The 17,973-nt window shown below is 34.7% G+C and overlaps 1 protein-coding gene across 1 annotated transcript in view; it reads left to right on the top strand.

Annotated features, from left to right (window-relative positions):
* The window catches only part of LOC120777722 (dual specificity protein kinase splA), a 99,333-nt gene that overhangs the window by 68,291 nt on the left and 13,069 nt on the right, over window positions 1-17,973 (top strand). Inside the window, exons 4-6 of the mRNA XM_040109212.1 lie at window positions 11,183-11,297; window positions 14,709-14,931; window positions 17,790-17,967. Of these exons, the coding sequence (XP_039965146.1) occupies window positions 11,183-11,297; window positions 14,709-14,931; window positions 17,790-17,967 (516 nt within the window). The remainder of the gene's footprint in view (window positions 1-11,182; window positions 11,298-14,708; window positions 14,932-17,789; window positions 17,968-17,973) is intronic.

The following is a 17,973-nucleotide window of genomic DNA, read 5'->3' as shown; positions in this document are numbered from 1 at the left end:
GCCTCAGACAATATGTAATACATGTCAAATTTTGTGAAGATATGAAATGAAAAACTTTCCATACGGAACTTAATTGAAGCTTTAAGCTATAGGCAACCGATATCGGCCATTCCGACAAATGAACAGCTTGTTGGGACGTAAAGGTTGTTTGAAAATTTCATATCCATATCTAAGAAATAGTAGACCGGTACATACAGACAGTTGGTTGTTGTCTAAATCGACTCAGCTCGTCTTATATATTTCCTACTTACAGGGTTTCCGACGTTTCCTTTTGGATGTTCCATACTTCGTGGCAAACCTAATATGCTTTGTTCAGGGTATAAAGACCATAAAGTGTAGTAAAAACTCCATGATTCTTGCCAAGATTTTCACTAAGTTAGCAATTGAGGAAATCTCAACAATTGAACTTCTCGGCATCATGGTGGATCCAATTTGTATTAGAAATAAATTGTATAATTTGCACGCAGGCCTGCTGAGTAAGAGCAAGAAACCACTCTTTTTAAGAGAAAACCAAAGACCAACGAATGGAAAGGCAGAAAAGTAAAAAGTTATGCCTAATATCCTTTTGGCACAGGAGTTAATTGATCAATTAACCAGTCTTTGCTGGATTAAGGCACTGCGAGTTGCGGTCTAAATCTCTTTCTGTGCATTGATAAAAATGCGATCAACTCATGAATTTTAAATACTAGAAAAAATACAAAATAAAGAACACAAGCAGGTATAATAGCTGATCGTTAAACGAGCCTATCGTAAGTCGAGTAGAAGGCTGTGCGAAAAGTAAAAACTGCTTTCGCAATTATAATCTCAATGCACTTAATTAATTTGGCTGTGCGAAGAGGCTATAAGTAATTAGCTAAAGCCGAATAAATCTAATTTTATTTTACAAAAAACGTACCATAAAATATCTTATATTTCATCACGCGCCCAAATGTAGGCAACATTTAACCATCACTTTTATATTTCTGTGGAAGTTTTAAACTGAGCGTGCCGACCAACCCCAAGCCCAACCAAAAACTCAAGTTACAAATATAACTTTAATTAGTTTTTAAAGAATGCTTAAATATTCTGTTTCTGTTTTTGTATTATCTTTTACAGGGCACTAGTAGCATTCCTCCACACTTTTGAAGCTAAGATTCCGCACATACCAACCTCGAGCTTAAAAGTGCATTCCTTTCGCTCTTAGTGCTCTGTCACGCTCTGTAAATCCTTTTATCATCGCTGTTTCATTTGTTTGAAGTGTACTTATATTTGATATCCATTTTTTGGTGGAATTCCGCACAAGAGTCACTCTAAGTAGCACGCTTGCCTTCAGCGCATTTTTTTGCCACAGCATTAAAATTGTGTTAAAGTTGCGCTTCTGCCTGCAGCACCCCTTCGCTCTTCGCACTTCTGCTGCTAACGAGTGCTAATGTCTGCAATTTGAGTAGCACTCTTCAAGTGTTTGTCCATTTGAGACTTTATGCGAAAGTTCAGCTGCTTATTAGCTGGCGTGAAAAGTTGCCAAAGTGGTTGACATTGCGCCGAGGAGCATTCGTGCAGCGGACTTAAGTCACAACTCAAAATGAGCAAGATAAATACTCGAAAAAAACAAAAGGCAACAAGGAGAACTTGCTCCAAAAGAGACATAACAAACGCAGGACAGGCAAAGTTTATTTAAAAAGTGTGTGGAAGAGTTGTAAAAGTTCTGTGGCACAAAGCTTGAAAACATCAAAAGAGAGCGAGAAAAATAAATAACCAACGTAATTTGATTAAAAATTTTAATTTTTTCGTTAATTTTTTAGTTTCACTTTGCTAGCAGTCTAAATTAGTCGGAGCATAGCTTGCTTTCACCGTTAGTTTATATATGCGCAGTTTCTATGAACTCCTATATATGTATGTATGTATGTGGGTAAATATAGCAACTATGTTTTTGTGTTGAGTTGCGTTTACAAATTTTATGAGCGCAAATTAATTACTCCATCAAAAGTTCAGAGTCAAAATATCGAAAACTTTTGAAAACACAGGTAGCGCACAGTGTTAGATGCATTAGGGTGGAACCAACAATATCGGCGTTTTGAGAAATTAATTTTATTCGAAGATTTCTTCGTATTTATAGTTATATGGTATCATTAACATTAATTGAGCCCATTAGGCTCAATCCTTACTTAAGAGCTAATGTGTTTTTGAATTTTATCAAGAATACGTTATACACTGCACATATATATTAGCTTTTTTAAAAGATGATCCATTTCGAGGCTTCCTACTTTTTTAAAGAAAGAACATAGAAACTTCAAATTTAATGGGTAATGTTTATTTTCATTCGAAGGTCCTTGGCATTTATTTTTTGAAGATTATCTCTGACAAATGTTTGCCACAGCTACGTCTTGGATGGTTCATCCGTTGAGTCCGATTTTCGATGACTTGTTCGAGCATTTTGAGTGGTAACTGGTGACCACGCTTGATGTTTTGCTCCAAGACCTGAATCGAAGCGAGATTGTCCGCGTAGACTTTAAACTTCACATATCCCTACAGGTAAAATTGCAACGGTGCGACATCACTATTTTGGTGGCTAATTGATAGACCCAAAACTTGAAATTATGCGCTCACCGAAGTGTTCTCTCAATAAATCAATAGATTGGTGCGATGAATAAGAAGTGTCGCCGCCTTGTAGAAACCAAATGCTGCAGAGTTCACGATCTTCAATTTCATTCATCAAATAGTCGATTATCATGGTATGATGGACGTGCTCTATCTTCTTCTTATTCTTCTTAATTGGCGTAGACACCGCTTACGCGATTATAGCCGAGTTAACAACAGCGCGCCAGTCGTTTCTTCTTTTCGCTACGTGGCGCCAATTGGATATTCCAAGCGAAGTCAGGTCTTTCTCCACCTGGTCCTTCCAACAGCTGGAATGTTTTCGTCCATTCGGACCACAAGACCTAAGGCGTGCTCTATACGGTCGAATATTGTCCAATTATGAATGCTGGGTCTCAAGATGGGTAATGGTGTTGCAAATAGTACGCTCAGTAGGTCGATTATGTTAACCATAAATAGAGCTAAGCAGGAAAACACACAAAAACGAACCTTCACTTGGATCACCCTTTAAATGTAGAACCTCTCTTCCGACCCTAGAAGTTCTGAAAAACAAAGAATTGTTAACTCCAAAGAACAGTAAATCTGAGTACTTTCTAACAACGAAAATTGAACCTCCCTAATGCAGGTGCATTTAACGCAATTTCTGTAGTTCAAATGACGGTGAAATTTTCGTTTATTTCCTAAAAATGGTTAAACACCACTTTCGTGAACAATGCATCTAACTAACAGTTTATTAGGCGATCAAAAGTTTTCCCCTGTAATTGATACTCGTGCGCTTGTGTGCGCATAGTTTCCGCTCTTTTCCTGCTGGTTTATTAAGTATGCATTACGCGCGTTTTTTCATATTTTCCATATTTTGCAAATTTTACGTTGTCGAAATATTTCGCCTTTGAAGTGATGCTCATAAATTTATTAGACTCCTTTTGTAAATTGCTCCTTTGTGGCCGGGTGACAAATAAAGCTTGTAAAACTTTTATCACTTCACCATTGTTAAACGCACGCACACATACTCATGCGCATATATATGCGTCTGCTAGTCATATATAACGGTAGAGCTTTGTTGGCAGTGCATCAAACGCGGCATGTGTATGTGTGTGTGCGCGGTGGCAAGGTAGCTGGCGCATTTAATGCATTTTGAATTACGGTGAAAATAGTGCGCTTCACGCTCCCACACGAGCAGTTAGCTCGTAAATGCAACTTAAGTGGTGTGTGCGTGTCTTAGAGTTTGGCGCTTGTAATTTATATTGCAATTGTTTGGGTGCGTATGAGTGTGTGCATGTGTGATAACAATATCGTGGATGAAAAATAGTTTCAATAAAGATGTGCTGGCAATAAAAGTTTATAAGGAGTGCGGATAAAAGTTGCAAGGTTTCAGTGAGGAATTCCCTTTCAACTTGCGTCTTAAAATTTGTGCTAGTACTTTTTGATTTTGTTTTAAGATTCGTATAATACTCGATAATAACTAAGAAAGACTTAGACTTATGGTTGGTTGAGCTGCTAAGCATATTCTTTTGTCTTCACTGTACTCAAGAGTTAAAAATAAATCAATACTGTCACTTGTGTTAAACTAAACTCACGGACGTCATCCCAAAATGCTTTTAAAATCTGTAAGTTAAAATACGATAAGACTTTTTCGACAACCGAATAATTTATTGTTTATTTATTATTCCCTAAAAAATATCTGCTTGGCAATTTGTCAGAGGACTGACACAAATTATATAGGTAATGCTCCCCGTTGTGTGATAAAATTGCAAAAAATTAACAAATTTCATATAAATGTTCACATATTACTCATACGCCATGCTGCACATTTGAACTAATTTCGTCTCGGAATACAAAGTGCAAATTTAATTATTTACCTAAACTTTATTTTCAATAAAAATCTACATGAAAAAATAATATTTTTTTTAATAATTTGAATATATTTTCAATGAAACTAAATAAATTACATATTACTGTTGAACTGTAGTACTTTGCAGCTCAAAAAAATATATATTTTTATAATATGTTGTCCATAAAACTTTTAAATAAAACAAAAAGAAAAATTAAATTGAAAACTGAAAACTTTTTACAAACGAAAAAAAGCAAATTTAATAAAACAAGTAAAAAAACTAAGTTAGAATGAGGCCGAAAGGTTTATATGTAGTTTCGCATGGTAAAGTAATATATGGGAGTTTCGTATATATTTTAATTAAAATACTTGCTGACCTGCATATTTACAATCACAGACAAAAAAAATAAATAATTATTTGAAAGAGACTTTGTATGAATCAATCATAAATATTTTTTATATTTTACATCTTGAATGCTAGAACCGTCAACCGGAAGTTCGAAAATATTTATATTAGGTATATGGCGGCTTAGGAACTTAATGGACCGATTTTACCCATTTTCAGCACAAAGATATGCTATCAACAAAAACAGAATTTCGAATACTAGACCTCATTGTTTCACCAATTTTTTCGGGAAAAAAATTAGCCTGATACACTGGGATCCAGATATTTGCTGTCTATGTCTTTGAAAAGTTATAATCCGATTTCGGCAATTCTTGGTGATAGGGGCACTACTTATGCAAAGTTTTATCCGATATATTTATTGTTGTTTGGTTTGTAGGCTGGTGGTGAAAGACTCAGATTTCATTACAGTGTGTAATATGACTGATTGTACAAACTCAAATACCACATTAAATTTAAATTATTCAAAAACATCCTGTGATATTTGATTTCGCCTAAAGGTGGACTATGCCACAACCATTTTCAAATTTTACATATTATTATGTATTATATAAAGCTTTTCTTATTTGTGTATTTCAATAGTTGGTTGGGTTTTTAGCTGTTTGGAAGTCGTGTTAGGGTTAATCCACATGTTACTTGGATTTTGCAATTTGAAACAAATCTGTTTTTTAATTATTTGTTTTAAATACTCGTAGTATGCAATGTCTAGAATATTTTCTCAAAATTTCAAGCTAATCAAAATATTGCTAATTTTTTTTTTCAAAATTTTTCGATTAATTACGACCTGCTCATCTACCAACTGATGAAATTTGACTTTTTTAACCAGAATCCTTGACCTGCTGTGTTGACCACCGCCAAAAAATTTTATAAAAATTCACAAAATATTACTCAAACGTTGCTCTCTGTTCAACGTTTTCAAAGTGAACCCAAAACTTATAATAAATTAATTCTTTTAATATACAAAAAAAAAAAAATGGGGAAAATGGGCATTTTTTCGGTCGAACTGTAGCGTTAAATCATTTAAGGAGTTCACTAACGTTCATTAAAAAAAATGTTTAGCCTACAAGTGCCTCTCACTATTGCGCTCTCCTGTGTGAAATTACACTTCTATATCTTAGTTTAGGGTTTAGTTATGGCACTTAATAGGTGTTCGTTTAATCGCGTTATCTGGGCGCGGCAGTAGTGGCGATAACGCTCATCGGCTATACTGACCGCTCTTTGAAGCCAAGAAATACATTATATGTATAAAGTTTCATGAAGATATCTTAATCTAACACAAGTTATCGCTTGGACGGACAGACGTATAGACAGTCAGACACACGGATTTCAACTCGTCCCGTCTCACTAATCTTTAATCAATATAGAACCCTTCTTTAGTTTGATTAGTTTTTGGTGATACAAACAACTGCTAGGTGAACAAAACTTTTATACTCTACGCAACATGTAGCAAGAGTATAAAGAAGGAAAAAAATCTTAAAATTTATTTTGAAACTATTTGATATTATTTTACATTTGTTTCCACTAGACAAGATGCATACTGAAATAAAAAAAACATAGATGATAAGCATAACTTGCACACTATCAATAAAAAGCACTGACTGACACTTAGTAATGTAATAAAGGAAAAATAAATAATACATTAATAAAATATATTTAATTAATTAAAAATAAAATCCGCTTAACAATATACAAAGTGCCAAAGTAAACAGGAATAAAAAAACAGAACAAATCGTTTTTTCGGCAAAACCAATTTATTTTATTCAAAATAGTCTCCTTCTGCTTCAATACAGCTTTTTGCACGGTCCAAAAGCATGTCGAACGAGTGTTTTAGCTCGTTGGCCGGTATTGCCGCCAGTATGCAAGCCTTTTGAATGGCCTCTACGTCTGCATAACGCTTTCATTGGCAAATGCATTTTTCCGAAAAGGAAGAAGTCGCACGGTGCCATATCAGTTGAATAGGGGGAGTGGTTAATGGTTAAAATGTAATTTTTGGTCAAATAATCGTCCTTCGAGTATTGGATTCTGAGCAATTTTTGGTCGTCAGTCAGTTTGTGCGGAACAAACCGTGCACACACCTTTCATAAGCTCAAATGTTCAGTCAAAATGAGATTTTGGAGATGTTCAATTCCATTTCCATGAATTTCTATGGTGATTTCGTCTTATTTTTAATGAATTCACGCACAGTTTCGATGGAATTTTCGGTGATGACGGATTTTGATTGGCCCACATGTTGATCGTGATATATGTCCTCACGGCCACTTTGAAAACGTTGAAACTACTCGTGCTCTCTGCTATGGGATAGGTAATCATCGCCATAAGCTTGTTTCATCAATTGCAACGTTTCGGTAAAAGTTTTACCAACTTTAAAACGAAATTCAATGTTGGCTCTTTGTTTGAAGCTCATTTTCGCACCGATAACACAAACATACTGACACTTAAAACGTAATAACTTCACTTACAATCAAACGTAAAAAAATTATGATAGTAGTAGCGGTATTTCGTTAGTGATCACAGTTGATTAAAAATAATACTTAAATACAATACATTTTTGATTACATAAAATTTCTAATACGCGTGTATTTAGTTTTAGTCTTTCATTATATTATAAATCTCGAAATATGTTTTGTTTTTCCTTTTTGAGATCTGAATTAATAAACCGTTTTTTATAATAAACTCTTAATTAACGATGTGTGCACTTAACTAATTCCACTATGATGCCTAAATAATAAGTAACAAATATTTCAACCGAATTAATAATAGGATTCCACTTGTACATAAAAAACGCACCACAACTAAAAAAATCGTTAGTTAAAAGCAGTTGTGTTTAAAAACTAAAAATATATGTAGTATATAAAAAATATAGTATATAACACTAAAATAGTTGAAACAACACATGCCTTGGCGCGTTATGCCATTAGCCGCAGTTTGGTGTTTTAATTGAATATTCAAGTGAAAAGTGAAATTGTCGCACATTCCCAAAAACAAAAAAAACCTTCCCTACTATAAAAGCAGTTAAATTCAAAGTAATCGTTCACAATGAAATTTATTTCCATGCACTTTATGTGTGGCGCTCCGAACTCAATTAAAATCATTTGGAAGCGTGCGAAGCCATAAACCTGAAAAGAATTGCCACATTCACACCGACTCACGCACGCACCCACACACACACACATGTATCTTCTGAATTTTTAAATGAGTTAATTTCAAACTTTTGTTGCGATTAAACGAATTGGCATGAAAATATTGTGCTTGCGTCGAACGCAATTGCACAGTGATTACTTTATTTCAGCTGCAAAAGTAGGTCACTCATACGCCCCTACGCACCAATTGTGTCTGGTGCATCTGCCGCAATACAAGCACTTTAATTTGATTTCTATGTGTTTGTGTGTGTGTATGTGGTGAGAGTGTGTGTGACTTGTTTTGTAACGAAAGGTTGGTCCTTTAAATGCACATGACATCAAAGGAATTCTGTAACAGCTGTAATACTACACTTGTTCTATCCATCGGCAAGTGGTCGGAGTTTGCGTATACGCCATGCTGTGCCGCAAGTGGGCAAAGAAACTTATTTAAAAATTCAGTTTAACAGTTAATGACTAGCAAATGAAAGAACGTCACATGAATAAAAATGACAGAAGAAACTGAAAAACGCTTGTCGTGAGTTCAACATGGCCAATGACTATCCTGTCTCTATGTTTGCTATTTATTTATGCACAGTGAAAGTGTGATCTAAAATGTAAAATTTATAATCTTTTTCTTTAGATTACAGGAGTATTACAATAAGACGAACTAGCATCGAAATTTTCCAAATGCTTACCATTCGAGATTATTCTTTTTTATGGTGTTTATTTATGCTGTAGATGAAAATACAAGTGTAGTTGACGAACCAAACACATGTGAAATGTCCGAAAAATCCGCATAAATAATATCATAAGCTCTCTTGACTTGTTAAATTTAAAGTACAGTGTCTTAACGCCTTAAACTAGTTTGTGAATATTTTCAGAAGTGTGGATAAAGTATGGTGAGAAGTTCTTACGTCTTAATTAATTTTGCTTTGCTCCAAGTAATATATTGGATAGTTGAAAAAGTATTTTTGTATATCTAATCAAATTTCAACTTATTTTTTTTTTATATTTATACTAATAACTTAATAAACAAATATATACCATTTTGATCCACCACTTTTTGCCATTTTTCCGCTAGAGACATTATTCGATTAGTGTAAATCGGAATTTCCAAATTTCCAGAACGGAAGTGAGCGATCCATTGTTGTGATACATGAACTGATACAGCATCTTCTCCGTAAACTTCACAAATTTCATATGTGGCTTGCGTGGCATTCTTCTTTTTTTTAATTTCAAAATATAGCGAATTTCTTCATTATTTTCACTCATTTTTGAACAGCTGTAACTGTTTTCAACTTCAATTTTTTTCTTGGTAAAATGAAGCTTAAAATCTCACCTTTTCAACACTGTATGTATGGTATGACTGTGAATGAATGTGATTGGTTGCACTGCAGATGTACGACTACAACGACATCTATTGACAAAATACGAAAAGACTTTTTCGACTACCATATATAATAGCAAATTTATCATCTGATCAAAAATTATCCATACTGCCCCACAAAATACATTGTCACGTGTTTAAACACAACTCTTTATTATCGTCTTCCAAAAAACTCTTATGCCAATAAAAGCATTTCCATGCTTAATTCAATTGTCCATACAGTGGATATACTTGTTTGTAGGCCTCAATAAGACCTTCAGTGCCTTCAACAAATTTTGTTTTTCTTTCGTCCCCGGCTCGTTTTTGGAACGCCAATATTGACGTCGTACTGATGCCCTCGTCCCAATATAGCATAGCCATCTTTAAGGGGGTTTTTTCGTTTAGAAGAAAAATCGATTTTCTTTATATCATTAGAGTCTAACTATTCAAAAATATGTCTATAAGAAGATTTTATTTTATTATTTTCGGATATTTGTACATGTAAGTATTTTACTGACCCGCCAGCCGAAGTGCTTTGACCAGAACTAAAGCTTTAAACGCGTTTTTCTCGAAACTGTCTTTTCCAAAACGATACCCACTATTTTTCTACTCAACATGATTTATCTGAAATTTTCAGACAGTCTTCTTTATTGACTTAATTATCTCTGAAAGTAGCCATAACCCCAAATTTAAATTTTTACTATTTTTAAAAACATCGAGGATTAATAAAGAGTAGTATAAGAATTGGTTTTTGTTTTTAGGCAGTCGCTATTTCGAGAGAAATGTTTTTCCGACATTGCGGCATTATTTTAAATTATCGGTTTTTTCTTTTTGCATTCAGATGGCAAGGAGCTGTTAATTTTTGAAATTTTTAGATTTTTTTTATTTATTAAATTTTTTTTGTGTACTCTCGTAACGTAAAAAATATTAACTGCCTTTTTACGACACTCAAACAATTACCTCAAATACATGCATCTAGAGCTGATTACCCTCTTAAATGTGGTACTCTTATTGCAGATATGCATGTAGCATTCAAAATATTAAATAATTAATGCTGGATATTTCTTAAATTTTGTATTTAATGGGGAAGGGATAAGCACTAAGGTTTGGTTTGTGACAACTGAACATTTGATTGGACATTTTATACAAAAAAAACATGATTATATATTATTTTTCTAAATGTGATTAATAAACAAAAAAAGACAAATGACAAATTTTCCAAAATAAAAGATGCAAACCTGAGATTTTATAATCCTTTCAATTTGCCACTTATGTTGCAATTATTCTTTCAGTTCAATATATATACATATTTTTTTTTTTACTGATTTAAGTTATTACATGTGTAGCTCCCCTCTTTAAATTAATTTCAGTTAAAACTTCACATTTTTAGAAACCCAGACCCACAGCCATTTACTGCGGGTGAAATGAGTATAATACACTAGGCAGTGCAAAGAAAGCAGTGTAACCACTTTTAAACTGCAGTCAATAATAATATGAAAGTATTTTTATTAGATATTCTTTTTCCTTCCTTTCGGCTTTCGACATTCCTAAAACTGCATAAACTTTCATTTTAGTGGGAGCGAAGGTGAATTTTGGCCATATCACTACGTCTTCCAATAAGATTATGTCATATTTGTGAACATTTGTGCTTAATCCACACATACACACACTCACACTTACACAGCTGCTATTTAACTCACTCAACTTGTTGTAATAACAAATAATCAACAGATTTTATCGTCTCTTTTCATTGTCATTTGCTGCCATTTGCCACAATTGCTGCGAACTCAACAACTCGATTTGCACCTGCCAAATGCAACCCGATTGCCACCACCCGTATGAAACTTTTCCAAATCTATGCACACATGTGTGTGTGTGCGCGCACACAGATATGGACCGCACTTTGAGGATGTGCAGCGCGTGGGACAGCCAACGAATATGACGGTGCAGGCGGGTAGCAGCATACATTTCAATTGCAGAATTTCGCTGCTGCAAGATAAGACTGTAAGTTGTTCAAGTAGAAATAAGCACGACTATAAGTTTCAGAAATATTTGCAAGAGAAATGTTAAAAATTCCAAATAATAAAAAACTTCGCGGAAGTTTAAAAATATTCTTTTTAATGATATTGAACTAACTAGTGTTATATGTTTTTTATTCGGGATCCCGAAAACCGAAAATCAAAATCGGGATTCCGAAATTTTCATGTAGTTGTGTGTAATTCTAAGTTATTGACATTGATAGATATTGCTATTTATATAGATTTACGCTTTTCACTTAAACTACATTGAAAAATAATGATAACTTAATAATCCCGAAATTTCGGGATTCCCAGAAATACTACGCAATGGAATGTACAACTTTTTACCTAAGTATTTACCTAAGTACCCAACCAATTCGCAATTTTACTCCCCTCCTCACAGCTGCTGTATGTCATTAATGGTGGCATAGCTGTAAAATACAAAAACTCCAACAACAACGACAACAAAATTGAGCGTTTGGCAAGCAGGTAGAACTCAAAGACTTCTTCTAGTTGCAAGCGCCACATAAATGAATGAAATTCGCTTTTCTGCCCTCCGCTCTTCGGTTTCCTAGCGAAATAATAGGTCTGGAGTGGCAGGCAGTCACAGTGATGGAAGAAGCAGAGCGGCAAAGTTTTTCTCGCCACAAATATTTCATTTTTTAATACCCTCTTAACAGTTTCGACGAGCTCCACGTTCCACCAGTTCTATATTCTAACGGCACTTGCACAGCATTAACTAGTTGGAAAGTGATGCAATGGCAACAAAAACAAGATGACAGTGCATATACATATACCGTTGTTGCACAGCGAAGTGATTTAAATTTGATTGGGGAACTAGCTATTTCAATTGGAATGTTCTACAAGTGAAAACATCAACTTTATTCCAATGTTATGGTTTTCTGCTACACCAATTTCGCCCTATTTAAATTCTATATGCAGTTGAGCTTTGCTTTTGGTTTTTGTTAATATTTTCTGATAATGAAAGCGGCACTCGCGTTTCGTTCTAAATTATTTGCTTTTAATTTGAGTTTAAGTAGCAAATTGTGTGGAGAATTTGAATTCATCAACTTGAAGAATATCGTACATAATGTGCTGAAGAACAAGTAAAGGTGGAGCATGGAAGTGTTTTGATTTTTTTCTCCTTCGTTCGGATGTATAACATAGAATTTTTATATTCTTCAATTAGATCCGTTTATGACAATCGAAAGTATTAGATTCTTAATGTTTCTAAAATTAAAAAATCTATGTAATTTCTTCTTAAGGTGATAAGAAATCTCTGATAAGAAATCTTCAAACATTAATTGTGATGCTCCTACCGCAATCGAGGTGTTTCTGACTAAAAGTCACATAGCACATCAATTAACTTCGGTGAAATTCCTAACTGGAAATTTCAAGCTCTCTACGATAATTTATTCTAGAATCCAATATTTTTTAAATGATTTATTGAACTTATTACAACTTATTTTCGTCCTATTTGTATAACAACTGTCTGAAATCAGAGATTTTAAAACTCTCTTCTAAGAGAAAATATCCTTTAAGGAGCACCTTCTTCGTATTTCGTTAGTTCATACCTATAAAAATAAATGCAGCGCCTATCAATAAGGATGGAAAGATTTTGACAGCTCGTGGCGCCCATTCGTGCCAAAATTTATCAGAAAGTTCAGTAAGATTTGCCAATCACGCCACGTTTCACTTTGATACAACGCTTGGAATTTGGATTATAACACAAATTCACGATCTTCGAAAAATCATATTCTCAGATGAGATCCATTTTTGGCTTAATGGCTTCATCAACAAGCAAAATTGTCGCTATTAGGCTAAGTCAAATCAACCTGTGGTCCAAGAAACGCAATTGCATCCCATAAATTGACCGTTTGGTGCGGCTTGTAATATGTCATCATCATCGGGTTTAATTTCTTTTGAAAAGAAGTAGGAAATGCCCTTGCTATTAATAACCATCATCATAGAGCTTCTCCGAGCGAACTTTTTTTCTCCAAATTTGATTAAATTTTCGTGGACGATTTCTATTTCCAGTTAGAAAGTGTGTCGGCCCATGTTTTGCGTCTAATCATGGGCACATTGCGTGCAAAGTTTAACAAGTGGTTAAAGTCGAACACGAGCCCAGTCAGATGGACGTCAACACCCCTAGATTATTCTCTAGATTATTTTCTTTCAATTTAACACCTCTAGATTATTTTCTCTGGACATACAAGTATGTTAAATTAAAGGTTTCCGTCAATCAAACTGCAACGCTCGCGGCGCAATATAGCCGAAATGCTGCACCGGTTCGTCGATAATGAAATCCAAATCGTAAATGACCTTAAATTATCTGCATAACAAAAACCAGAACCCCTTTGAGAAAGTTGAGTGTTTTATTTAATTTTAATATCACGTCGTTCTTGTCGGTAGACCCTTTATAAAATACTAAAATTTGTAGTAGATACCTTAAATAATTTCTGCCTTCTAAATCGCTCAGTTCAGTTTTTCATCTTTAAACGCATTTTTCTTCAAACTACATTTTTCAAACTTGCTGAAAAGATTACTTTGAGACTTTTTGTTAAAGTCTCCACTTTATCAATATTTAATTTTTTTCCACAAAATTTTCATCCACAGATTTCTTTAGCGCTGTCGAAAGCGCCATTAACCAAAAAGTATTAAATTTTTTTTGTTTTAAATTTGTTGTGTATTCTTAAAACCTAGAAAAATATGTTAAAAAGTTAAAAACAGTTGATACAATAGTAATATAATCCTCTGAGCCCCTTTCTTTGGTATGAAATACCTTTTAAATATTCTTCCTACATGTAAGAAAAAAGTAATATAAGCCTATCCATTCACACACATATTACATTTACACATACATATGTATAAGTATTAAAATGAAAGATGAACTCACCCGACCTTGTGGCTTCTTAGAGTTCAGGAACAGCTTCAACTAGTTCAAAAAGGAAAATTATGTTTGTATTTGCATTTGCATATGAGCTAGAGTATCTTTAATTGTGTCATTTCGAGTTGAAGGCATAGCTTGAGTTTTGCCATTGTCCCTCGGTAAATAAGTCCTCCCACAATCTTATGCCCGTCTGCAGCTCTTTGTACTGCTGCTGCTGCTCATATAATAAGACATGTCTTGCAACTTCTTAATTATGCATGCGACAAAGCTCTACGTCAAATACAAGCACGAAGTAATAAAGAAAGTGCAAATGTGTCGGTGAAGTGTTGTTGTAGTAATGAAATGCACTACTTACACATGGCTCTGAGACTTTTACTTAACATATCTTTACTACCACTACACTTGACTTTTTTGCAATCTTTCCTAAGTTCTCAACATTTCCTTTCTCCTCATTATGTAGCTGTTAATTTAATTTCATGTCTTTTATGCTTTGCTCGCTTTGTTTAGGTGTCCTGGGTGCGTCGCAACGCACAGGGCGAAAATGCACTCGACCTGCTGACGGTCGGTCTGCACACCTACACGGGCGATAAGCGCTACAAAATGGAGTTTCAATATCCCAACAATTGGCGGCTGAAAATCACGAACGTGAAGAAGGACGACGAAGCGATGTACGAGTGTCAGATATCGACGCATCCGCCGCGTGTGATACAAATTAATCTCTTCGTTAATGGTGAGTGCTTAAATGTGGTTGTATGCGTGTGTATGAGTGGGAGATTATGCAACGTTGCGACTCAACGCAATCATAAAGTGATCATATAATCAGCCGATGATGTGGTTTTAAGTCTTGCATTGCGTTGTGATGGGTAAAATGAAAATGCCTCAAAAAAGGAAATTTCATTACGTGTTGCACATACAGTGGCGGACATGCAAATATGTACGTTTTCAGATATTGGATTTTCAACTAGGAATATCTTTTACAAGAGCTCAGGGTTAACAGAGAGAAAATAAAATATCAAAAATAGTGGGAAGGGATAAAAAAATGTACTATAGCAAAATTACATTTTTTCTATATTCATATATAGTTGTTTTTTTTGGTGATATTTACAAAAAAATATTAACAGAAAAGTAGCACCTCTATCAAAGTAGTAGGAAAATAATCATGATCAAAAAATCAGATAAAAATCAAATTTTACTTCAAGTGTCTTGAGAACATTTATAACCTGAGCAGGGTACATTCATTTTGACACGAAGTTTGTAACACCCAAAAGGAATTTTCGAAAATCTCATAAAATGTAAATATATATGATCAGAGTGATGAGCTGAGACATTTAAAATGTCTGTCTGCCTGTCCGTCCGTCTGTATATTCGCGCTCTAGTCCCTTAGGGTTTGAGATAATTTATGAAAGTATGAACATAGCCTTCTCTTCTCCAGAGGCTGCTCATTTGTTGAAACTGCCGCTATTATATAGGATATAGTTGTCATACAAACTTTTTATTTGGCAAGATATTTCCACAAAATTTGGCATAGGCTGTTCGCTAAAACAATGTCACAATCTGCGAACATATCGTTCAAATCGGACTATAATAGCGTATAGCTGCCATACAAACTGAAGATCAAAATCAAATCCTTGTTAGGAAAATTTGTTTATTTGATAAAATATTTTCTGGAATTTTTATGGGGATTCTTGGTCAAGCCAAGGCTACAACCTCCGTTCATATTGTTTGAATTGGACTAATATTGGGTAGTTGAAAAAATATTTTCGTATTTTGTCAATTGATGTCGTTGTAGTCGTATATCTCCAGTGCTACCAAACACATTGTGTCATACATTATAGTCTGGAAAAGGTGAGATACTAAGCTGCATTTAAACAAAGAAAACAATAAATTCGGAGAAGTTGAAAAAAAGTTACAGTTGTTCAAAAATTAGTGAAAATGATGAGGAAATTCGCTTTTTTTGAAATTTTGAAATTTTTGTGTAAAAAAGGGAAGAATGCCACGCAAGCCACCAATGAAATTTATGAACTTTACAGAGGCGATGCTGTATCAGTTCGTGTAGCACAAAAATGGTTCGCTCGCTTCCGTTCAGGAAATTTCGATGTGAAACATGCACCTCACTCTGGTCGATTATCGTTAAAAAAAAAACGATGAAATTATAGAAAAGATTAACCAGGACAGTCACATAAGCAAACATGACATCGCTAAGGAACTTAACATTCATTATCAAACGGTTTGAACCATTAAAAAAAGTCTGGCTACAAATAGAAGCTCAATGTTTGGGTACCACATGAATAGTATTTGAAAATTGAATGGACCGAATTAACATCTGTGGTTCTTTGCTGAAACGAAATGAAATCAAACCATTTCTGAAGCTACCATTCGCTGGATGCAAGAGACGAAAAGTGGATCAAATACGACAATAACGTGCAAAAAAGATCATAGTCCAAGCGTGGTAAAGCTCAACAAATAGTCGCAAAGCTAGGATTGACGGCTCGAAAGGTTATGCTGAGTGTTTGGTGGGATTGGAGAAGAATCATCCACTATGAGTTGTTCCAGCCTGGTCAAACGATTGATTCTACATTTTACTGTCAAGAACTGATCAACAGAAAGGGCTTCGTCTTCCATCAGGACAACGCTAGACCACACACATCTCTTACGGCTCAACAAAAATTGGGAAAGCTTCGCTGGGAAGCACCATATAGCCCTGACCTTGCAATATCGGACTACCCATTGTTCGATCAATGCAGAACTCCCTTAATGGAGTAAAGTTGGCTTCAAGAGAAGCCTGTGCAAATTACTTGTCGCAGTTTTTCGCCCCCAATATATCATAAAGCTGTCCGTATACCTCCGAAAATAATTTCTAATAGAAATACCATACAGTTTTTTTTTTTAATTTTAGGGTTGCCACACATTATTAATTTCTATATATTTTATAAATTAGAATATATTTTATTAAATAAAACTTAGTTCGCAGTAGTCATATTTTCATGTGCGCCGCTGTAAACACTTTAATTATTTATAAGTGTGTATGTGTGAGTTACGGTGTGGCAATGTAATCAGTGTGAAGTGTTGAGTGGCGCATGAGTGCATGACATTACAACACAGCATGTCATTAAATCGCTTGGCTTGAGTTCTTTTCACTTCGTCTTGTTGTTGTTGTACGACTGCTACAACTGTTGTTGGGTATGTTGTAAGTGTTTGAGGTGAACTCAAACAAATAAATGGCAACACGCTGATAAATATACGATTTAATGGCATGCAGTTACAAGTCACTCACGCCATATATACCGTTATAGCAACGCAAATACATACAAACACTTAAGTGAATTTCAGTTTTATACGTATATACCCTACACAATGCACACGCACACATACAAGCGCGCTAAGTGAATTTAAATCTTAAAAATGTTGAAATGAAAATGCGCTGTGGTGTGGGGTATATAAATTATTTACACATACTTAGATGTAAGCGTTTATGTGTGAGTGTGTGAAAGTGTATATACATATGTATGTATGTATTGTGTACATTGTTTTTGTTGTCTCTTTAACCATTGCGTTTTACCATTTCTTCCGCATCCGCAAATCCCTTAGCACCGAAAGTGATGATTGTTGATGAGTTCGGTGATCCGCTACAGGAAAAATATTACGAAATCGATTCAACATTGCAGCTGTCATGTGTGGTCCGCAATGTCGCCATGGCCACATCGGTCGTGTACTGGAAGCACGGCGTCGACGTGCTCAACTACGATGTGACGCGCGGCGGCATCAGGTATGT

The sequence above is a fragment of the Bactrocera tryoni genome, chromosome 5, assembly GCF_016617805.1.
Source record: "Bactrocera tryoni isolate S06 chromosome 5, CSIRO_BtryS06_freeze2, whole genome shotgun sequence".
Lineage (NCBI taxonomy): Eukaryota > Metazoa > Arthropoda > Insecta > Diptera > Tephritidae > Bactrocera > Bactrocera tryoni.
The sequence above is the reverse complement of the archived record's forward strand: the minus strand, read 5'-3'. Positions and strand labels throughout refer to the sequence as shown.